The sequence below is a fragment of the Phragmites australis genome, chromosome 6 (assembly GCF_958298935.1).
Source record: "Phragmites australis chromosome 6, lpPhrAust1.1, whole genome shotgun sequence".
NCBI classification, from domain to species: Eukaryota; Viridiplantae; Streptophyta; class Magnoliopsida; order Poales; family Poaceae; genus Phragmites; species Phragmites australis.
Genome location: NC_084926.1, coordinates 40,951,867 through 40,975,358, shown reverse-complemented (window position 1 = coordinate 40,975,358; position 23,492 = coordinate 40,951,867). Strand labels below are relative to the sequence as shown.

Genomic DNA, 23,492 nt, shown 5'->3' with positions numbered 1-23,492 from the left:
ATTTTGGCTCTACAAGGATAGGATTTGAGCAATGTTTATTAGACAATTCCAACGGTTTTCTTTTATTTATTTCCCTTTTCAATTTAAAATTTCTTTCGAAAGGATTATCTTTTTAGACTCGCTCTCTTTACTTTCATGCACTCTAACAGTATTCTCTTCCCAACATACTTTCAATATTCTATTTTTTTTTATAACTACCACGACACATACAACACGATTACAATACCTAACATGTATATACTAGGTATGCCTTAAGAAAATATAACGTCGCTACAAGACAACTGAGTTGTGCTAACACATGAATATACATGAGACACACTTAAACTAGCGAGCAAATCACCGGTGTAGCGAAAATAACTCTATTAGGCTATGATTGTGATTTTGATGATTAATGATAGCATAGTCATTGAAACTAACATGTTTGTCAAGAATATATTGTTAGTGGGTCTCATAGATGCAATATATAAAGAAGGCATCACAGTTGGAACAAAGATCGACTGAATTGGGGAAGTTCTAGAAGAATTGCTCTCACCAGATGGTTCGGTACTCTGCGTATTGAACTCACTGGAGTATTTCTGACAAAGGGGGAGAAGACTGAGAACCTCATCGGATAGTCTGGTGATCTACACAGGGTAACACCAAAATATTTCTTACAGAGAAGAATGCAAATGTAGAAGACTGAAGATCAACCTACTGGATGTTTCGGTGCTTAGTTTGTGCACACGGATTATGGCACATGAGTATTTTTTACAGAGGCAACTACAAGTGTTGAAGAATGAAGAATAACACATCGAAAGTTCCAGTGCTCTGAACATGAATGCACCAGAGTATTTTACACAGAGAGACTGCAAAGGCTTGGATGGCACAAGATAACTCACCGAAAGGTTCGGTGATAGGTTTGAAGGTACATCGGAGTGTCCAGTGTTCACAGAGATATTGAGTGGAGTTCTAACAGCTAGTTTCTGAAGATGTACTCATCGGATGATCCGATGTTAGTACTACTATTCTCACCGGATCATCCGGTGATTAACAGCTTTTCTGAGCCATTGAAAAACAACTAGTTAGCAGGTTTAATGCTATAAATATCTCTCTACTTAGTCATTTGAAGGTGTGGCATGCTGTTGGAGTCCACAGAAACTCATATACACTTGAGAAGACATCCAGGCCACCAAAGTGCTTAAAGTGATCATCCAAAGTAATTAAGCACAAAATTATTGAGTGATTAGTGATTAGTGCTTATAGGTCTAGGTGATTGTTGCCTAGAGAGTGGATAAAGGAGTGATCCGAGCTTGTACCGAGAGGTACGTCGATGCCTTATAGTCTTGGTGACTCACCAGTATCTTGGACCTTGGTGGCTCAAGCTTGTTGACCCTCCGACTTGGTGTGAAGCGACGACAAGACACATGTACGGGGATGCGGAGACGCTTGTCTTGGTAACTCAAGCTCTAAAGTGATCACATAGGCAAGTGAACAGAAGAGAGGTTAATGGTGAGACCTTATTTTGGTGGCTTAGTGGCTCATTCGACTTAAGACCTTGCCTTGGTAGCTCAAGAGTTATGACCGTGTACCGACTGGGAGCATATCCTTGGTGGAGTTCCAATGTGGATTAAGGGTGGCATTCATGCCATCGATACCACATGATAAAAATCTCTTGTGTCGATTTTATCTCTCTACCTTATTTACATTCTTGCAATTTACGTTCTTGCAATTTACGTTGCTAGAGTAGGTTGCAATTCTCTTGAGAAGTAGAGTAGACACACTAGATAAACCTAGAACATATTTAGATAGAAATTAAGATAGATCTATCTTGTGAAGTTTTTGGATCCAATTTGGTTTAGGTTTTTAAATGTCCTAATCCCCTCTCTTAGGATGTCACCGTTCCTCACAATTAGTATCAGAGCCTCGTACTCTTGATAGGCTTAACATCCTAGAGTTGTGACGTTCAAGGTTAGGATGGATACACATAGCGCTCCACATTTCAACGACACTAATTTCTCCTATTAAAAAATTCTAATGACTGGTTATTTGCAAGTTAAAGGTTTATATGTTCGGAGGGTCACCGAGAAAGGGATAAGACCTCGCATCACCAATAAGGAGAGGCAGTTAGATGCATTGACGAAGAGTATCATTTTATCATCTTTCAAATGTTGATGCATTTAATCGTGTTTATTCTTTCAGTAATGTATATGGTATTTGAACTAGTCTCATTAAAATACATGATGGCACAAAGAATGTGTGCAATGAGAAATATCATATGCTTGTTACTAATCTCAATAGCGTCAAATAATTTGCCCATGAAAATGCTAATGACATGTAATCACGTTTGAATAGGTTTGATGTAAATTGATGATGATCAAGTGGTACGAAGAATACTTCAAGCTCTTCTTACGAAGTATAAATTGATAGTCTCCATCATATACGACAACGACGACATCAAGAAGATGACTCCAAGTCAAGTGATTGAGAATATCACCACCAATGAGATGACTATGAATATAAGGTGGAAGCCTCTTCCTCATTTGACACCAAGAAACTTGCTCTCACAAACAAATAAACACTATGCTCACACATGAAGGTGAAGATGAGGAGGTAAGAGCAATAGTCAAGCTCAAGCGAAGATAAAGATAAAGAGAGCAATGAAGATAATGAGCAAAGCACATCAAGTGATGAAAAAATAGACTCCAAAGTCGCTAAGCTCATATTTCAAGTAGAGAAGAACATCAAGAAGATTAATGTCAAGATTGATCACTAAATTTGTATGAAAGACTTGGTCAAAACAATTGATCGCATCAAGAATAAGAAGAAGACTAAGAGCAAGAGGGAGACAATGAGAATAGCCAAAGTATTTGCAAGCATGAAAATATGAGTGAGTGAAGATGAAGATTCAAGCTCAAGTGATGAGAGCTTCGCCACCCACTTCTTCAAGAGAAGTTCTTTCTCAAGGTCATCATCACATAAATCATCATCGCGCAAGTCATCACACAAGTGTCTTATGGCCAAAAGTATAGATAGCGATGTAAGTGATGATAAATCAGATGAGAATTCTCCATCATATGATGAACTCCTTCATTTGATCAATGAGCAACAAAGAGACCTTATGAAATAATCTAAAGAACTTAAGAAATTCAATATCCTCAATGACATTCATGCTACATTTGTTTCTGATTATGAGTAATTATTGAGCAAATTTAATTTGCTAAACAAAGAGCATGAAGAGCTTAAGACAAAATTTAAGTACATTGAATCTCAACCTAAGGTATGTATTTAATTTTAATCCTAAGATAGATGCTTTGTCCAACCTCCTCAACATAACCATACTACCATGGTGAAAAAGCTTACGGAGAGGTCCACCGTGACATACTTCAAATATTATCAAGAAGGTCACAAGTACTTTCAATGCAAATAAGTCAAGAAGGAGATCAAGAAGAAGAAGAAGACCATGCACATCTCCAACAAGACCTCCAATATTGACACCAAATCTAACTATAAGATCAAGATCAAGAGCAACCACCACAAGCTTAAGAAGAAGAACAATAGCAAGGTGGTTGCATATATGGTTGAGAGAAAGGACCGAAGCTGGAACCAACGTATTTGGGTGCCTAAATAAGTCATCATCAACATGAAGGGTCCCAATCAGTTTGGGTTTAAAAGAAGACTTAAAGTCCGAGACAGCTATAGGGATTTGGAGATTTGGCTCATAAAATGAAGTGAAGGTTCAAGTAAAGAAACAAAGTGTATAAGATTGGGTGCATTGATGATGATCATGACCAGCATATATCCAAATCCCTATCCAGAGGTAAAAAAGGTAATAGAGCTAGATGCAAAATCTTTTAATTGTTGTAACTCATTTATCTTGCCTAGGATTGTATGTGCATATTTCAATTTATTGCAATGCCTAGTACATATTTTTATATGATAGTTTGCTTGTGTTTCTCTATTTCTTATGAGCAACCTACATGATTTATTAGTTGAAAGTTTCTTTTATAGCACTAGTTTCATAATTGGTATCTTTTATGTGCCATGAACCAAAATATAGGGTACCCTTTCTATTGTTATTAATAATAAATGCATATATCTCGCAAGTATTTAATACTTGTATGAACACATTTAGAGGGAATATGTCTTATAGGTTACGATTTTGAGACTAACATGTGTTACTAGATATATCTTTTGTAGTCTCATAGAGCTATCAATAAGTCTTCAGAGGTATGTAATGTTTAAAGGTTTCAATTGGTATCATTATCAATTTATTTCTACATTTAAGCTACCTCGATGCATGATATGACTTAAACTTCTTACCTCTACTTATTGTTTAGATGTGCATATATTGCTACATTTCTATAAGTGGTATTTACAAGTTGATCTCATTTTATGTATGCACATATAAAGGGGGAGTTTAGATTACATCATGTGAGTTTCATGAATTATGATCCTTGTTTGTCATTTCAATTGATATCAATGTCTCGTATCCTTACAATTGATATATCTTTTCAATTGGTATCATTTCATTAGATCATGATTTAAGAAGCTTTCTCCTATGTGCTCTAACGATTTTCCTCGAGTTCAACATGTGTTTATAATCCTTTTTGAGATTATTGACTAAGAGAGAGAGAGAAAAAGAAGATACAAGAAGCAACATGAAACACCTAGGTTGATAAAGTGGGAGAAGTTCTTGTATAGGTCGATCAAGAAAGATAGTGGCAATGGAGAAAGGGGGAGTCACAATAATATGGGCACTAAATGGTAAGAACATGCATCCAAGTAATGTGGTAAGACTTTGTGGTCTTTATGATTTGTATCATTTATTACTCGCCACTTGTTTTGGTTGTATTGTCATCAATCATAAAAATGGAGAGATTGTAGCAAAAATGACCCTATTAGATCATGATTATGATTTTGATTATTAATAATAAATAGTCATTAGGACTAACATATTTGTCAAGAATATATGTTAGTAGGTCTTATAGATGCAATACATAATGAAGTCACCACAGTCGGGACAAAGATTAACTGAATTAGAGAAGTCCTAGGAGATTTGCTCTCATTAGATGGTCTGGTGCTCTGTGTGTTGAACTCACCGAAGTATTTCTGATAAAGAGGGAGAAGGCTGAGGATCTCACCGGATAGTCCGGTGATCTGCACAGGGTAATATCAGAGTATTTTCTGCAGAGAAGAATGCAAGTGTAGAAGACTGAAGATCAACCAACCGGATAGTCCGATGCTTGGTTTGTGCACATCGGATTATAGCATCGGAGCATTTCTTGCAGAGATAACTGCAAGTGTTGAAGATGAAGAACAACCCACCAGAAGGTCCGATGCTCTGGAGATGAATGCACCGAAATATTTTACATAGAGAGGCTGCAAAAGCTCAGATGGCTCAAGATAACTCACCGAAAGGTCCGGTGATATATTTGAAGGTACACCGGAATGTCTGGTGTTTACAAAGGCATTGAATAGAGTTACAATGACTAGTTTCTGAGGATGTACTCACCGGATGATCCGGTGTTAGTACTACTATTCTTACCAAATGATCTGATGATTAATAACTTTTTTGAGCCATTGTGAAAACAGCATAGAGAGGGTGTTGCTAGGTGATTGATGCCTAGAGAGTGGATCAATAAGTGATTCGAGCTTGTACCAAGAGGTACACTGGTGCCTTAGAGTCTTGATGACTCGTCAGCATCCTGGGTCTTGATGGCTAAAGTTTGTTGACCCTCCGACTCGGTGTGAAGCAGCGATAAGACACGTGTATGGAGACAAAAAGACCCTTGCCTTGGTGGCTCAAGCTCCAAAGTGATCACGGAGGCAAGTGATCGGAAGAGGGGTTAGTGGTGAGATCTTGCTTTGGTGGCTCATCCGGCTTAAGACCTTGCCTTGGTGGCTTGGCGGCTCAAGAGTCATGTCCGGATGCCGACCGGGAGCATATAGCTGTAATGTGGATTAGGAGTGACATTCATGCTATCGATACCACGAGATAAAAATATCTTGTGCTGAGTTTGTCTTTCTACCTTATTTACGTTTCCATATTTATATTCTTGCAATTTACGTTACTAGAGTATGTTGTAATTCTCTTGAGCGGTTGGGGTAGATACACTAGATAAATCTAGAGCACATTTAGATAGAAATTGAGATAGGTTTATCTTGTGAAGTTTTTGGAGCTAATTTAGTTTATATTTTTAAATGTCCTAATTCACCCCCTGTTAAGACATCGTCGTTCCTCACAACTAACCCCTTGATTATAATCAAATAAACATGTGAAATGTACAAAGATAATACAATCAACATGAGCACAAATCAGAGCTTCACTAGATATTTTTCTTTAATGATGATACATTGATGCCTACTTCCTAGCAATGAAATCAAATGGGTAAATGATCATATGGAGGAACATCAGGAAATGAAAATTCTATCTGTAAGAGCTGCATTGGCAAAATTCGAGTAATTGATATCAACAATAGCTTCTCCAAAATCATATGCATAAGTGTTTAAAAAAACAGTTAGATTATCTAACATTTCACTGACAACACATGTTATGTCACAACGACAAGAAGAGTACCAGAACCAAATATTCATATATTGTTCTTACAACTTGAACATAATCACGTATCATCTCTTGATAGATAATTCCACCAGGATGAGCATCCAAAACAACTAAGACTCCTGTGGTAGATTGCAATTTTTAACCATAAACCTGACTACCAAGGGATTCAAGATCTTGTAGTGACAGGAATCCTATGGCAACCCTGAGATAAAAATTGGCTTTACTCAAGCTCCATTAACCTGACTACCAAAGGATGCATATCTAGTGTCTTCACTGGTATATCACAAAGAAATAATATGTGATGCCAACAAAGCTATTTGCAGCACTTACTAAAAGGATGTCTGAGCACTGAACATCAGAAAGTTTTGGGAACAAAGCTTATGCAATAATTCTAGGCACTTATAGAATTCCAAGCCTTCTAGGATCAGATGCAAGGAAAAGAATACAAAATATGAATTGATCTCCTATTAATAACACAAAGCATGTGAACAGATTGCCCAACCTATAAGTTAAAGAAAATTCAAGTACAACTGGAGCCAAATCTGAATCTTGTTGGCAAAGCTCCATGACCAGCGCTGACGGCCACATCACCACCTCGTCCGCCTCCGCCGCATCGCCTCCTTCCAGAAGAACCTGTCGAGGATATGGGGCATCTGAAATTCATCAGGGAGCGATGCAAACATGTCGAGGATACCACCCCCTCGCACCGCCTATGCGCATGTATACAAATTCATTCATTCATCGGAATCCTCCCTAGACTTGAGTGGATTGATTCCCAATCGTCGAAGTCAGAGGGTAGGAACCTGGTAGATCTTGCTATCGTCGTGGATAGCACGGAGGAGGTTACGCGCGGCTCCTAGGCCATCGGCGAGAGGCAAGGGGGCGCCTTGCTCTTGTTCTTGGAGCTGTTGGAGGAGGAGCACGAGGAGGCTGATGTGGATGACATCGAGCAACTTCTGCGCGGGCCCTCCGTCGACGTCGCAGATCTCCTCGAGCAGCTTCTGCACGGGCCTTAGGAACTTGGACCGGCCGATCACTGCCACGTACCCTGTGAAGGGCCCGTACGACCCCATGATGGCTCCGGTGGCGAGCTGCCTTGGTGGCGCACTGCCTCGGTGGCACGTGCGGAGGGTTTGAGGACGCCGAGGACAACGATCCCCTCACTATCACCCCCAACCTTCCGCCGCCCTCCTCACGCGGGCCGCCGTCACCACCCCTCGCTTTCACCTCTTTCGTCCCCCGCTCGTCGTATCCACAAAGGGATAGGAGAGAGGTTCCTGTGAAAACCTCTCTCTTATCTCGTCTCGTATCGACCCCTGGTAGAAAGCCTTTGAAGCACTTTAGCTATTACCGTCATACTCTTTTTTCCATTACGAGAAGAACAGGAAGCGCGAGGGAAACTCTTGAAGATGGTCTTAGCAAGGCATCCATGCCAAAAAAAAAAGGACCCACCAGCGATGAATTGATTTGTTGCTTAGCAGGAAGGTAGGCATCGGTTGTGGGATCCACCGTCAAAATAAATAAAAATTCAACCTAGCCTTTCTCTTCTTCCTGTTGCCAAACCGAATCGGTTTGCCTCCAAACTAACTCAATCCAGTAATCCACCACAACTCGAGGCCAAATCGATCCAATCCCCTCTCAAATCGTTTACATCGAGCTCCTGCTACTCCTCCTCATTGTTGTCATCGTCGCCTCAACCAATACCAAGAATCCAAGATCACATCGCCGTCCATGACCGTGGCGGTAGACGCCAGTGTCGGCGGCCCTCCCCCAGTGCCGACGCTGTGGCCTGAGCAATTCATCACGGTGGTCTTCACCAACCTCATCGAGAGCAGCGGGCGGCTGCAGCTGATCAACTCTGCATCTTGCCGCACCGTGCGGTTCCCCGTGGGACTCCTGTCGCCCGACTAGCTCGCCGCCGACGCCATATACCTCGGACGGGATGCCGTCGACGGGTTCGACTACCACGTGTGGACCAAGGTCGACTTCGTCTGGTAGGTCCTCTTTGCTGCAAGGACCTTGCCTTCGATGGAGAGCTCGACTCTGAGGAGGGACACGCAGCAGAGGAGAAGACGGAAAACAATATTCTATTTTGTGGCATCGATGCAAGTTGATGCGCCGGTGCCAGCATTTTTCTTCCAAACATCGCCCCCTGCAGTACGTATACCGATACGGATTCGGGGTGCTACAGTGTTTACGGTCTACTGTAGCATCTCCACGGATCCTGTATCCAGTGCTACATTGTCTCTACAGTATTGCGGAGAGATCATTGAGCTGTGAATTTGCTGGATCACTGTAGCACCGTAATTATGTAGCATCACTGAAGCAATACTTTTTACCGAGGCTGCCAGTGGGTCCGGAGGGAAAAACACTGTCGGGTTACTGTAGCAGTACTGTAGACAGAGGCTGACAGCGGGTCCGAAGGGAGGAAAAAGAGTATTAGAAAGTAAGAAATAGGTTAGCTGTTGGAGATGAAAAAATAGAGAATACTATAATAGTAATAAGAGATGCTGTAATAGTATTTTTGAGGATGAAAATTTGAGATAGCTGTTGGAGATGACCTTAGGAGATATGTCTTGGCTTATGTGTGCTAAATTGGTATCTCGGTTCATTATTTGGTTATCCGCCTAGAGGCTATATTCGATTTTCATTGTTAAAGGGGTGCATATCCGGCGAAAATATGTATTAACTATTCCATATATACGAAAATGACATGTAATGTTGCCATAACAGGTTCTTTGTTTAAAAAAATTGCTTCTTTTTTTGGAATAGAGTGTTTTTTTATCCACTCAGGGTTTATTAGAAAAGCCTTTTTTTTTACTAATTCTTTTACTTGCTTGGTTGTTTTGGGCTAGGAATTGATCACATGGCCTCTTGCTTACCAACTCGGGCTACTACCACTAGACTAGTTTGCTTGGTAAAAAAATGTTTCTGCAGCCCCAGTGTTGCACTTTGTAAAAAAAAAAACTCTCTTCTCTGTCAATGAAGTAGGCACAATTTTATGCATGTTCGTTAAAAAAAGAGTATGTTATGGGTCCACCCCATTGGTTAACAATCTGTGTTCACGCTCATGTTTAGCACCCAGTAGTCAGTACATTTTACAAAAATCAGAAGCCAAAACAAGAACATCGATCAGCAATGCTTTCTTTCAGGAGAACATTGCCACACAGACCGCATTCAGACAAAAATGGCACAACATACAGCTTGCATACGTAGTATATATCACTACTAAAGAGCTAAAAACTAAAAGCTACACACAAAAAGAAAAATAAAAAGGATACTATTTAGAAATATTCAGAGACGAGAGAGCTAGTTATCGCTAGTGCTAGCTGTTGCACATATCTAGCTCTAGTTGTGCTTGGGCGGGTGCCTGTGAACAGGATGGTAATCGGCAGTGAAGGGTATGCGGCCACTGAAATGAACCTGAGATGGTATCTTCCTGGTTCCGAAATGGCGGCAGTCGACCCCCTCATTCTTCCTCCTGCTGCCGATCACCCCGTCTGTGTCCTTCACGGCCGATACCGGAGCATCGCTTAAGGTGTTCGCAACTCTCCCCTGATCAGGTCCTTGGTCGCCGCCGATGGCCGCCATTAGCAGCTCTGAAAAGAGATACATCAGATGCATGCGACGCGTCACATTGGTAGCAAGAAGCAGTTGAGCTTCAGATGAGCAAAAAAACTGTCTGAACTCTGAAATGAGAGTACGATTATGGCAGAAGGATATATACGATATGGCTTTCTGTGTTTACCTCTGGGTGCGGTGGCAACGACGGGGCTGAGCGCGGCCAGCAGGACGCTAAGCAGGAGCAGCAAGCTGACGCAGTTCAACTGCTGCATAACTACCTGCCTAACTACTATACCAACCTGCCTATGGAAGTCTGAATATGACTGGCTGAAGTCTGAACTCTGAAGGGAGAGGAGGAATGGAAAGTCTGAACTCTAAAGAGATGGTTTTAAAGGGGTTCAGGGGCACACACCATTGGTCAAAGCTTTCGACTCCATGGCGTGCATGCATGGGGTTCTGGGACTAATACAATTAACCAGTTGGCCAAGGCGTTTTCAGAAGCCAAGGAAAGGCATATGCCATTGGCAGAGCACCGGGCAATGTTCCCGATGATTCGGTGCCCCCCAAAAACCGTACCCTGGAACCGTGAACCGCGGAATAATCTGTGGCGGCGAGCAACGAGCCCTGCCGTTGAATTCTGGAAGCAAATCGATCGGTTGGTTGGGTGAAGTGAACCCATCGTTCTCACAGGGGCAGTCGGCACGCGAGGCTTGGCAGCGCACGAAGGCGTTGTGTATTGGTTTCGCCAGATTCATGTGTCCATGGTTTGGTCTCTCCAGGCCTAGCTATTCGTGCTAATCATGGTGAAATGATTCCACAAGCACGAGCACTTTGATGGGGCCTGGACACTCTTCTTACAAAACGGACTTGGACACCGAGACGTGTTGGTTGTTCCGGATTACGAGGAGAGGCCGTGGAACAGCTAGGGCGTAGGCATCTGATCCTGGTCTCAACTCCGAGGAACCGCCAAGTGTTTTGCACGTACTCCGATCGATCAGACAGTCAGCTCGGTCTTTTGGAAGGAAACCCCGATTTCGAAATGTACCAGCCCCTTTTCCGTGTCAGGAGTGGACCTCAGAGTACCGCGCAGTGTACACACTACCGTATCACATGGGCCTGTATCCGTACGTTTGATACGCACACGGTGTACGCGTGCACCCGTGCATGTGGCTGCTGTAGCCGGTAGACTGGAGTCGGGAAGAGAGGATTGTTCACGCTGAAAATACTGCTGGTACGTACGATCTACTTGGGTGCGCGAGTGCGTACTTGCTTGGGTTCTCGTATCGTACCCCGAGCGGCAGCCGGCAGGGAAGGTGCGGTTCCTCGCCCCCGCTAGCCGCTTGGTTTCTGCAGTGTGCACCACCGCACGGCGGCACGACACCGCCGCTGCCGCGATCCGCGAATCGATTGGTAGGCACAGGCACAGGCACAGGCACATGCATGCCATACCGCAATGCAGTGCCACAGCCGGAAGCAGCACGAGCACCGACGAGGAAGGAGGCAACGGGCCGACCAGGATAGTGGGGTCGGACACCCGGTCCCATGCTCCCACGCGGCGCCTCCCAACCTGAACACCAGCCGCCGGGATCACAGGGACCGCCGCAAAACGTCCTCGACCCCGCGCGCGAAGAGGAAGCAAAGCACGCGTCAGAGGGCGAGCCTGCTCGCGCGCTGGTCTCGCTTCCGCGTTCATCGATCGGTCAACGTTTTTTCGAGGGACACGAGGGCGTGCGCGGCGATCCAAAAGCCCCCGTCCTCGTCGGTCGGCGCCCAAGCGAGGGCGCCGAGCTGCCTTGTTCACTTGGGCGGCGCGGCAGGTTCTCTTCGAAGCTGTGCTCTCCTCCCGCCGGGTGTAGAAGCTGTACACCGCAAGGAGAATGATCTTCCTGCCACTACTAACCCAATCCAGTAAAACGAAAAAAAGTGGCCAGTTTATAAAGAAAGTAATCAAGTTTTGATTCTTGTGTTTGTTATAAGAAAGAAAAATGAGAAAAAAAGATAGTTTTTTTATTTATTGCAATATGACTATTGCTTTCCAATTAGCTGTTTTTATCATTTTGCATTTCTCGACAAATATAATCTGTTTGTCTATTCTAAGTGGTTCTTTTTTTTCTGGGTAAAGAGGAACTTGTCATTGAAGGCAACTTCAAATCCATGAATTTTGGCCTCTGTTAGCCATAACTCAGGTATCACTCGGCGGGATTTCAGCTCAGATTTCGAATGCTCCACCGCTCCCTTCAAAATTATCCAAACAACAGGCTCAAGTAGCCCTAGCCTATGCCACTGGTCAAACAGAGCTCTCAGTTCGGCTTCTGGACTTTGAGTGCTTCAGTAAAGAGCCATAGTCGTGAGATAGGTGAAAATGATTTTGCAATTATAGTCAAAACGGCCAGAACTATCTTTACCTCATATTAGGAGTAATATCACTAGGTGGACAACATAAAGGCTTCCTTGCCCACAGAGGGCTTACTTCTTTCCAGGGCACATCTCTTATGAACAAATTATTATTTCATCTTAAGAGAACAATTCAACGGAAACAATACAAGCCCCCATTGTATGAAATACACCTCCTACAGCCAAACCAATCACCCAATTGAATAAGTTACACAAAGGGTCCCAACACTAACCTTTTAGGTATTTTCAGCTCCCAGAAGTTGCTGTCACTTTGAAACAGTCGATATTGCACAACTTGACGGACTTCATCATCCCTCCAAAGCTGTTACGCACACCATTTGATCACATTAGTCAATACTCAAGAGAACTGAAAACATGTGATCTTGTAACAGAAATTCAGAAGCCACCTTAGAATTAATTAAATGAATACAGCATGCTATTAAAAGGAAATATTTGGTACGTTGTAAAGGTAAACTATACCGGTCAATGCTTTTCCTTGGCCTATCAGATTGATCAACACTAGCCCGCGGTTTCTCAGGATGGTCCACACTCTTTCTGCTTTTGTCCCTCCTATCTGTACTGCCCCTTGGTTTATCCCGCCGATCTGTACTATGCCTGTGATCTATGCTTGGCCTTGTTTTTTCCCTGCAGTCTGTGCTTTTCCTTGAATCCTCTGTATATTCAGATTCTGTTGGAGTACGATCTGATGGACTGGGCGATTTCTCTATGGCTCCAACAAACTTTTTCAGATGCTTAATATATTCTGGGTAGAGTTCCAAATTACAGTGATTTCCTTCTTTGATCCATAGCGGCTCAAACTTCACTTTAGCAAGTTCCCACAATGCCCTCCCGTGGGAACAGTCAACAACCTCATCAGCTGTACCCTGAGAGAAGATATTATATTAAAAACACTGCCATGTGCAAATAGGTATTGCAGTACTTCAGTATCCAGTTTCATGAATTCTTCTACATCTTGACTAGAATGAACAGATTGTACATCAGAAGGAAATTTTAGCAAATTAAAAGATGACAACACAAATAGTACAAAAAAATAGTCATGATAAAGTTGTGTCTGCTAACTTGCTAAGAGAATAATTGTCCCATGTTTCCAGAATATTCTATTTAACTGCGGTTCATCTTTTTATCTCACTTAACCAAGAAAATATTTTGTCCGCATCAGTATGTCTTTGTGCCAGAAACAGTAGCATTGATAGCCCTATGTGTCGTGCTTGCTCGAGGGCTGTTGCCTAGCAGGTTTATCAAAAATCTACCAAATATAGCGCGGATTGTAATTTGTAAGCAATCATACATTTATTGGTGACAATTAAGTAATTAACCACAATATCCATGAGGGGTCAGTGTTATAAGTCTATTCCTCTTGGTAATGGCTCAGTTGGATCTGGATGATGCTCGCTGTGCTGGGTGGTGAGAAAATGTCATGGGTCATGGCCCATTAGGACCAGCCAGCCCAAAAGCCCGCTCAAGGGCCCAAAAGACTGGTGCGAACAGTACCACGCGTACTGTAGCACCAGCCCGGTCCACACTGTTTCTTGGCTATTAAGTAGATTAGGGTTTTCCATTACTTTCCAAATTGTAATAGATTGCTTATGGGCTAACTTAGCATCTCTCAAACCATCAATAACGAGATAAGAATTAGAAGGGAAACCCTTCTTACTGTCCATGCGTCTGGCACCTGGCGGACCCTCGCCTTCTCTCTCTCACACCGCCACCTCCTTGCACCCAAACCCTAGCAGCTGCCCACCATAGCTGCCGGCGACCTCCATGGTCACCATCCCCCTCCCCTCCTCCCTCCAATAAACAACCACCATTACAGAAAATATTATTAGATGTTATAGAAGATAATGCGTTTCATATAGTAATTATTAATGGTGTGTTTTCAAAAACTAGTGAACATAACAAGTTCTAGTGCAAAAAATAAGATCTTAAAACGCATTACCTAATACATAAACCAGATATGTAGGTAACTATGTAAACAATAAGGGCCTGTTTGGATAGGGGATTTGGACCAAATCCTTCCTAAAAAAATCCTGGACTAATACCCCTCATCCAAACACCCCACTAGGCGCTAGGCACTACGCGGGTGGCAGACCATCGCCTAGAACCTAATCGGCAATTAGACAGGCAAGGCTAGACAGACAGCCACCTAGGCGGGATTTAACGTGCTAGGTGGCTAGGCGAGAAGGTATTGCCTAGCGCCTAGGCGGGCTTTGACATGCTAGGTGGACACATAGGGCAACACTACCCCTAGGTAGCACCATAATCCACAGTTTGCCACAAAATTAACCACCAAGGCCATTTTAAATTATGCACAATGGCACTTGCTTGGCATTCTCCATTGGGTAGCCTAATTGCCATAATGCTAATGTACAAGTTCACTGATGCAATACCAAAATAACAGTATGCACATATGCGCCTGCAGTGGAAAAGCCATAAAATCGCAAGCGTGCATTGTGCACAGAAGAAAAACTCAAAACGGGTAAAAACATGCATGTCTTTAAAAGTAGAGTCCAACTCTATATGATAGATTTGCTATAAGAATGAAGAACACTCACATGTATCACTAGCACGGGACACCTGACTAATGGAATTTTGTCGATGTTCTGTAAAAACAAGACAAATTTAGATGCAGTTAAAGTGCTAAACAAGATTGAGAACAAATGTAAATTGATTACCTTGTATATGTCGAACCAGTATGTATGTTTTACAGGATACATCACTCTTAAGCCAGACAAAATTGGGCTATGTACAACAACTGCTCTCAAACGAGGTAAGCGGGAGGCTAAATCCAAAGTAGGACCACTGCCCACTGATTGACCATAAAGAATGATATTTTCCTCCGAAGATCCATAGGTTTCTATGAGACATCTGTAAACAGCTTCTATATCAGCATAAGTGTTTTGCTCACTAGGCTGCAGTATTAGATAAAACATAAAGGGTTAGCATCACGCAAATAGAGGAGATTAAAGAAAAAAGGTTTAAAAAATAAAGAAAAGGCATCTACCTTCCCGGAAGATTGCCCGTAACCAGAATAGTCATAGCTGAAAAAGAATGGCAGATGAGCTATTATTATTTCATCAAAATAGGAGGAAAAGGTGAAAAAAGTCATCCTGTGGTTTCCAAATGTAAGGAGCTTAGGAAATGAATTCATCTGACATATACTCATATTTGGATTACAAAACTTCCAAAACATAAGGTGCTAATATCATAGAGAATAAAGCACAGCTGCAAGCCTGTAACACTGAGCCACGTAAATTGGCAACATATGGATCATTTAAAGTTTTGTATCACCTATAGTATCATACAACCACGAATGGTTAGGATAGTTAATAAGATTAACTTGGACATGACCATATTTCCCTGTATATGGAATCTTGACCTCTTAATGTGGTTATTCATGCATAAAAAATAATTGTACTTAGCTCTTTGATGATAAGACTCCATATAGGGCATATCCTTTTTGTGTAAGATGCTTCTTTGGGTCGCATTCTGTTTATAGCCATGAAGTCACGACTCGCCTTCATCTTTTTCTTCATTGGATGAGAAAATGAAACTCGCAGCAGATTGTGTATCTAAATAAGTTCATGCAAAGACATTTCAGTTTGCTATATTTTAGGAAGGCCTTTTATCATTACTCAGTAGTAATGGTAGCTGATGCCTAAGCTATGAATGGTATCTAGTAATCATGCGGTAAATTGTTATTATACTAGCTGCAATAGCCCACGTCAGCAGGAATCCTCTGTGATGCTGAACTTATGACTCAGTCAAACAGAAGCACCTAGTTATAAAGTAACCATGCAAAACCAATGTTTTGTGCCAAAATTAATGGCCACGGAGAGGACAAAAGTAGGTTCAAAGGACAGGGCAATAACAAAAAGGTAAAGAAATGTTGATTATATTAGTAACCAAGATTATAAAGCAACTAAAATCTTGTCTTAAAGAAAGGAGCAAAGGACAAGCCAATTAGGCAATTCCTCCTAACCACACAATTTTAAATTAGCTAGAGCTGCTAGATTCACTGAATCAACCAATGATTCTCACATCCACAATCAACCACCAGACCATCAATCAACTGACCCATTAGGCCAAGCTTTATTTACTTTCTTGATTTCCTCCCCCAAAACATGGACCCTAAAAGAGTAGTGTCAAATGAAAATTTAAAAACAAAGGTTCCTTAATCCCTGAGCTGTTACACCCAAACAACAGGAAGAACAAAACAAATCAGCTAAAGCGAGAATCTTAACCAAAGATTAGCCATTTCCATTTGAAGAACAAAAATACAACGATTCATTTTTTTTTTCTTCCTAATTTCCTCAGAGAATGCATGATAGAAGATTTGCAGCATAATTCCTCAAATGATAATTTTGATCAGAAATTTTGGTATTAAAACTTTTATGAGCACAACAAAAATGGACAAAATGGCATGCATGAATTAATTTCATGCAACTGAAAGCACGTGATAATTCTGCAAAACCATCGCTATAAAAAATCTGATTTTGTTTCCACCACACCACATTGGTGAACAGTTCTAATGAAACCAGGATAAAAGAAGTATGGTAACATCTAACAAATCATGTGAACAAAATTGTCCAAATTTTGGCCAAAGGTAGCACCAAATAGAGTGTCCCCAACATTACGCGCAGAATCAAGAAAATCATGAAACACCCTATTACAGTAGATACCAATAATACGAAGATCCTTCATGCTACCACAAATTGAATCGACTCCATAAATTTGTAGCAATGACCTTAGGCAGACATGCCCAGCCATCTTGAGCACCAAGAAAATAGTTCAAAAATCCAAAATCAGCAATTTAACCAAATCATTAGACAGAAACAGCTTTCCAGAATATCAAAATGTCGATAACCACTCATCAGCTAATCCAAGAGTGTGAAGCACTATTCTGGCATTAGCGCAACTTCATACTCAGATCAGGAAAGCCTAAAACCTATCAGATGCTCTGAACGGAGGGTTGCATCTATCATCGAAACTACGAGGCAACAACCCTACTGATCCGCTCAAAAGTCCTAGCATTTCCTCCAAAGGCATACGAGTCTCATTCCTAACCTCAGATAAAAGTACAGCTCTGATCCGTATAGACACGGTCAGTAAGATCCAAGAGTACACTGGTATCCAGCGTCCGAACAGCACAGCATCGCATCCCAATTTGACCCAATCCAATCCAACCCGACCCAACCCCGGGACAGCGCGCGTGCGTACCCCATGAGGTTGACGTTGAGGTGCGCGCTGAGCTCGACGAAGAGCTCGTACATCTGGCCCAGGTCGGCCGCGTTGCCGTGGGAGTAGAGCAGCGCGAGCCTGGCCCCGGTCTGCCGCACGTACATCGCGACCACCTCCGTGCCCCGCTTCGTCCGCAGCCGCCGCGCCTCCACATTGCCCCTCCCCGGCACGCCCGTGAGCTCCACCACCGCCCCGTCGCCACCCTTCTGCCCCTCCTCCGCCCCCGCCCCCGCGGCGGCAGCAGGGGGCGGCTGCACCCCGTACGACGGCGGGCTCGGCGGGAAGAAGGCGAAGCGGGCCGCAACCGTCGAGGTGACGGCGCCCATGCGGGCAGGGTTAGGGTTTGCGCCTGCAGACCGAGGAGGACGCGGGGGCGATGGGTGGGAGGGAAGAGGAGCGCGTCGGTTTTGTTTGGCGTCGTTGAAGGGAAGAAGAAGGAGAGGCGAAAGGGGAGCTTTGGATTATTTATTTATTTATCTATTTATTTATTTTGCAGGGCAGGGTTGCGTAGCTGTTGAGAGCCGAACAGTTCTACAACAACCTCAGCAGACAATAACAGTTTAGGTGAACATATGGAAATTACTTTGCGAAATTTTGGTGAACAGCATACGCACTAGGGTGACAATGAGTCTAATGGAGATTAGGTGGAGCAGAGAGCACACCCCATTCAAAATCTGAGATAACAAACTCGATCTGGTCCCGAAATATTTATCGGGTGTAAAACTAATCTCGGCTTTGCCCCTTATGGAGACCCGACACCCGACTGGGGACCTAAAACCCGAGGAAGAGCTGCGGCCAGATCTAGATCTACGACGACGCTGCAATGGTGTGCGATTGGGCGGTGCGGTGACAGCGTGGCTCCCGGTGGCCAGGCGACGACGTGCGGCTATACGGTCAGGGTGCAGCACGCTGCCTAGGCGCGTGGCGAGGGCACATGCAGTCTGGGTGCGGTGGGACAGGGTGCATGGCCTGGGCACATATGGGCGCATGTACACAACTGCGCTAGTGGAGGCCGACAACGGCATGATGGGATTTCGAGACTTGTGGTGGAATGGGGCCTCGAGTTTCGATGCAATGAGCTTCTTTGAGCTTCGGGTTTAAAGACTCATGGGGTGTAAAAATAAATTTGAACCTGAACCTGAGTCGGATCGAGGTCCCGACCCGATGGCCCTATGGAGCTCTTTTGACACTCGAATCCATTCCCGCCAGGTCTAAAACCCGTGAAACTCTAACTCGATCCGACCCAATGTCACCCTTAATACGCATCTTAGAACATCTTTAACAGTATAGCTAGTTACTATCTGTTATTATTTCTACATCATTTATAGATAGTGTAAAAGCTTACCTCTCTCATGGTTGATCTATACCATCCAAAGGGACTGGAGCATCGACTCTGTCCACTGTTCCTTGGGCCTCCACTTGTGCTTATGATGAAGTTTTGGTGATCAGTGGGACTTGTATCTTGCAGTGGTAGACCGATGTCTGGCAACTAGAGGAAGAGGTTAGGAGCATCCGGCTTTTTATCCACGAGTTTCCTTTTGCTTCCGCCCTAACGTCATAGTTGGTTTTTGAAGAGTAGCTACTTTTAGGAGATAAAAATAGTAATGGAAGAGGTATTACGATAGTGAAGTTGTCAATAATAATGTGAGATCCACGTGGAATCTCAAAAATGTAGATAATCTAATGATACGTTACTTCTAAATATAAACTTGTATACTTAGCTCCTTCTAGGAGTCCTATTTGTTTAACTAACATCCATTGTAGATTACTCTTGTGTGGCATACACCGTGGTACCAAACTGAGGTTCTAAGTCTTTGACGTTAAACCAGTTATATCTTTAAAACGAACCGACATGAGAATTGCCTATTGTATGGAATAGAGAAAGCTTGATGAGCAAAAATTACAAAAGGACTCAAAAGAGGTAAAGAAAGGCGGGCAAAGGCCTAGAGACAAGGATTATTATCTCCTAATAAGGTGGCCACGAAACCACATACCAACTAAAGCTGAAAGGGCTTCCTCCTCTCTAATTTTCTGTACAATCTTACTTGTTGGGTGCTCAACACCATGAAACGTTATGATATTACGTTCTTTCCATATTTCTCAACACATTAGGATAATAAATAACGTGAGATCCTACTGGGAGTGTTCGCTCTTACTTGAAATGTTCGGCCTGGAACCTATAATAGATTATTATTGGTGCACCGAAGTTAAAGAAGTTATATTGTAGATAACAAATTTATAAACAGTATTGCAAACCAAGAATGCAACTAAAACGGTGGCAATGATTTTTGCAAAGCACAATGCCTCAAAATAAAGTCTATAAATCTCTGAAAGTGAAACAACATAACACCTAAAATAATATCACCGATAGCATATACATTTCAATATATATTTCATTCCTTTTTCATACTTAAGAAACCTTCTTTGATCACGGGCAGCAGAAAAAAGGCCGACACCATGAACGCAACATCGCGAAAAGCCGAGGGACCAAATCGCGCAACAACCATGAGCGAGCTCGATGGAGACGCGCTGGATAAGCTGGAGGTCGAAACCAGCTCTGGCCATGGGCCACGGCGACTCCATTATTTTGGACGAAGAGATCGATGCTGCTTCACCATGGCTCCCTGTCCCCACAACTGGCTCCCTCTCTGACAAGCGGGGCACACTTGTACCCGGGCCCACCGCCCAGTGTCAGTGGGCGTAGAGTGCAAGATCCAGCGACCAGCGTGTCAAAGGGTAGACGGAGGAGCTGTCACATTATCGGCTAAACCAATCGATGTCCTTTCGTTAATAATCTGACGGTCTCACCTGCGGGAAGTGTCGCTTTTGACGTCTGGGCAGAGAAGAGTGGTGGATGCGGGAAGGGATTTTCTAGTCTTGTAACTAGGTTGTCACTATTCTAATTATCATATGTTCTACGTCCAGATGTGAGCTAAGTGTTACAAGAAAATAAATATGTATAATAATTTATACTAATACGTGAAGCCTACCGTACATATACTGACCGGTATAGAAAAAAGGGACCAACTCTCTCTCTCTCATCTCACTCATTTTCCCACTATCTCTCTCCTCCCTCTCACCTCCTTGGATCATCTAGCTCTTCTCTCCATGGTGTTGAGCTCACTGTCGGTGAGCTGGTACGGAGCCATGCAAGAGGAGGTGACAGAGATCTATGGAGGTCACGGCCATCCACGGTAAGGCCGGTACAGGGAGCTCGTCGCCGGCCATCCACGGTGAGGCCGGTACAGGACCTCATCACTGACCAGATCTACACCGTCTCCATTTCGTCAGCCCTCGACAGAGTTCCTGACAACCAGATCCACCTCTCGCATTGCTCGATCAGTACGGGGACGGATCCGCTCCTCGCCAGTGGCCAAGAGGGGGCGGCTCTAACGATTCTGTGCGAAACAGGCGTACCAATCAACGAATCCATGCTGCCCCATTCGCCGACTCCAAGAGGGTCGTCTGCTATCTCAGGAGGGCTCCGCTAGCTGCCTACACCGACTGAAGAATGGTGCCTCGTGGCTTATATTTCCACGCGGCGGATATTGTCCCTCATGGCGGATCCAAGGGAGGAGTCTGACTGAGCTGGGAAATAAGATTGCAAATCGAATAGGCCACGGCGTCGAGTTCCAGAACATGACTCTCTTTGTTGTGGGAGACCAACTTGCACGGCCCACCCCTCTGCTAACTGACCTGCCTTTCAGAGATGATGCCATTATCATCCTGGTGTTCATGTATTTCAGTTAGTGTTCTGTGAATTCAGTTTCGCATAAACTTGTCTGAAACCACGTAGTACATGGCTTGTTGCCTCATGTACCGTGGTGATGTGGTCCCCAAGGATGTGAACGCCGTCGTCGCCACCATCAAGACCAAGCGCACCATCCAGCTCTACTTCGCTGAAGCCGTGTTCGTCTGTTCATGTTCTCATGTGTGATATACATATACAATTTTCATATAAATCTAGTCTGTTTATGTTCCTCAGTTTTTCGGTTGTATGGTGTGTAGAGGATCAAATTTGTGAGGTGGTGGAGAAAAATGTATGTACATGGGTTGAACCTGAATGTCCCGTGTGGCATTTGAACGAATTCCAAACATTAAATGTATATTATCATAAGTGTAATACATGGCTGATCTATAAATTATAGCTAATCATTAAATTATTTATTTTACTGTTACCTATCTTTGGTTTATTTATTAGTTTATATAACTACACATTTCTTGAAATATCAATATGTGGTACATATCTTATTTTTTCAAATTTCAATAATGCAAGACATATTAGTATTATGTATTCAAAATCTTCATGCGCCATGTACTGTACGTGCACAATTCTGTACCTGAACACAAGCTTGGACATGTTCGATGACACGATTCTGTACCTGAACACAAGCTTAGACGTGTTCAATAGCACGATTATGTACCTAAAGAATAGCTCTCTCCGGCAGCAAAGGATTCAAAATTCAAAAGATTATACCCAGATCCGGTATTAGTGGAGCAAAAAGGTCCATAAAAGCATGAGTGGCAGGACCTGTCATGACTGTGGTTTAAAAATCAAAAGTGAACTCCTAGCACCCTGATCTGATTCGAAGCATCAAGTCCATATCTTACACCTTTTGTTCCCTGTGTTAGGACGCGGTTGTGATTCGAAATTCAAAAATGCATTGAATGCCCTGGCAAAAATCTTCTTGTTCTGCTGGTCTCCACCTACTTCCTTAGTTACTCACATCCTTTATGTCCTATCATATCTGTCATGACACAGTTAAAGAAAAAATACAATACAATCAAAATACAAAGATAGGACCTATTTATAACTAATCTCAATACAGAATGGATGGACAACATACCGGCCACAGGAATTATCAGGAACAGAAATGATTTTCCTCGAAGGTCAGATAGGAGGAACTCCTTCATTTCTCTCTTCTTCTTTTTTTCTTTTTCTCAGTCTCCTTCCTCTCTCTTGTCCATGGCCAAAAAAAAAAAAAAACATTAGCAGACTTCCACGAGGAGGCTGAAGCGCCCCTCCCCCGGATCCGCCCCTGCAGGGAACACTAGGTCAAATCGGCGGGGCGATGAAATGGAGGTAAAATTCGCCTGTGCTCAGGCAACTCAAATCGGCGTCGACTGGAGGATGGTAAAACCACGCGTACGAGACGACCAAACATGCAGGAAAGATGAAAGGACATGGCGCTCAACTCGACTGCTCGAGACTGACGAGTGAGAGTGGCGCGATGGCTCTGCCTAGTTCGTGCCTGAAATATGCTTTTCTAAGCAAGGTCCAGCCAGATCCTGCAAGATGCTGGAGGCATAAAATGGAGTCCTTTTCCCATCAATTATGCATCTCAAAACTACTTATGAAAACTTTTAGAATCCAACCAGAAGAGGTAATTTGCGGACCACAGGTAGAGGGAAATATAGGCTCAGGGCAAAGATAGAACTTGCAATTGATAGCCTGTCCAGCGCAAGTAGAGGAATACCAAGTTGCATGTGATGTAAAATCATCCAGCTCAAGAATTTTAGTGCCAGAGGCTTCAACTCCGGTGTCTCCACGCGCCATTGACCAGTCTCATGCAGCCGATTCCATGAAATGAAAATCTGCAGAAATCTTGGTCGAATGGGCACGGGAGAGTGCCAGTTCAACCACTGCTTCACAGGTACACAACAGGTACAGGTTTCTAGTGGAACAGTTGGCAACAATTAGGGTCCGTAAAATCCAGTAGATGCCATCCATAAA

At 43.2% G+C, this 23,492-nt stretch overlaps 2 protein-coding genes across 2 annotated transcripts; both read right to left on the bottom strand.

Moving 5' to 3' along the window:
* Window positions 1–9,671: 9,671 nt before the first annotated feature.
* LOC133920673 (uncharacterized) lies at window positions 9,672–10,810 on the bottom strand. The gene is made up of 2 exons (XM_062365269.1): window positions 10,290–10,810; window positions 9,672–10,140 (listed from the first exon to the last, which is right to left on the bottom strand). The coding sequence occupies exons 1-2, from the start codon at window positions 10,375–10,377 to the stop codon at window positions 9,890–9,892; spliced, it is 339 nt and encodes a 112-aa protein (XP_062221253.1). The 5' UTR covers window positions 10,378–10,810; the 3' UTR covers window positions 9,672–9,889.
* Window positions 10,811–12,538: 1,728 nt separating this feature from the next.
* LOC133922500 (uncharacterized) lies at window positions 12,539–18,207 on the bottom strand. The gene is made up of 6 exons (XM_062367860.1): window positions 17,738–18,207; window positions 15,522–15,558; window positions 15,193–15,429; window positions 15,073–15,120; window positions 12,980–13,383; window positions 12,539–12,821 (listed from the first exon to the last, which is right to left on the bottom strand). The coding sequence occupies exons 1-6, from the start codon at window positions 18,082–18,084 to the stop codon at window positions 12,746–12,748; spliced, it is 1,149 nt and encodes a 382-aa protein (XP_062223844.1). The 5' UTR covers window positions 18,085–18,207; the 3' UTR covers window positions 12,539–12,745.
* Between the last annotated feature and the right edge of the window lie 5,285 nt (window positions 18,208–23,492).

Coding starts and splice junctions, on each gene's coding strand:
- LOC133920673 (XM_062365269.1), bottom strand. CDS start 10,377: ATGCAGCAGTTGAACTGCGTCAGCTTGCTGCTCCTGCTTAGCGTCCTG. Junction 10,141..10,289: donor CGTTGCCACCGCACCCAGAG/GTAAACACAGAA, acceptor ATCTCTTTTCAG/AGCTGCTAATGGCGGCCATC.
- LOC133922500 (XM_062367860.1), bottom strand. CDS start 18,084: ATGGGCGCCGTCACCTCGACGGTTGCGGCCCGCTTCGCCTTCTTCCCG. Junction 15,559..17,737: donor CTCAACGTCAACCTCATGGG/GTACGCACGCGC, acceptor ATTCTTTTTCAG/CTATGACTATTCTGGTTACG. Junction 12,822..12,979: donor CCAAGGAAAAGCATTGACCG/GTATAGTTTACC, acceptor TGTGCGTAACAG/CTTTGGAGGGATGATGAAGT.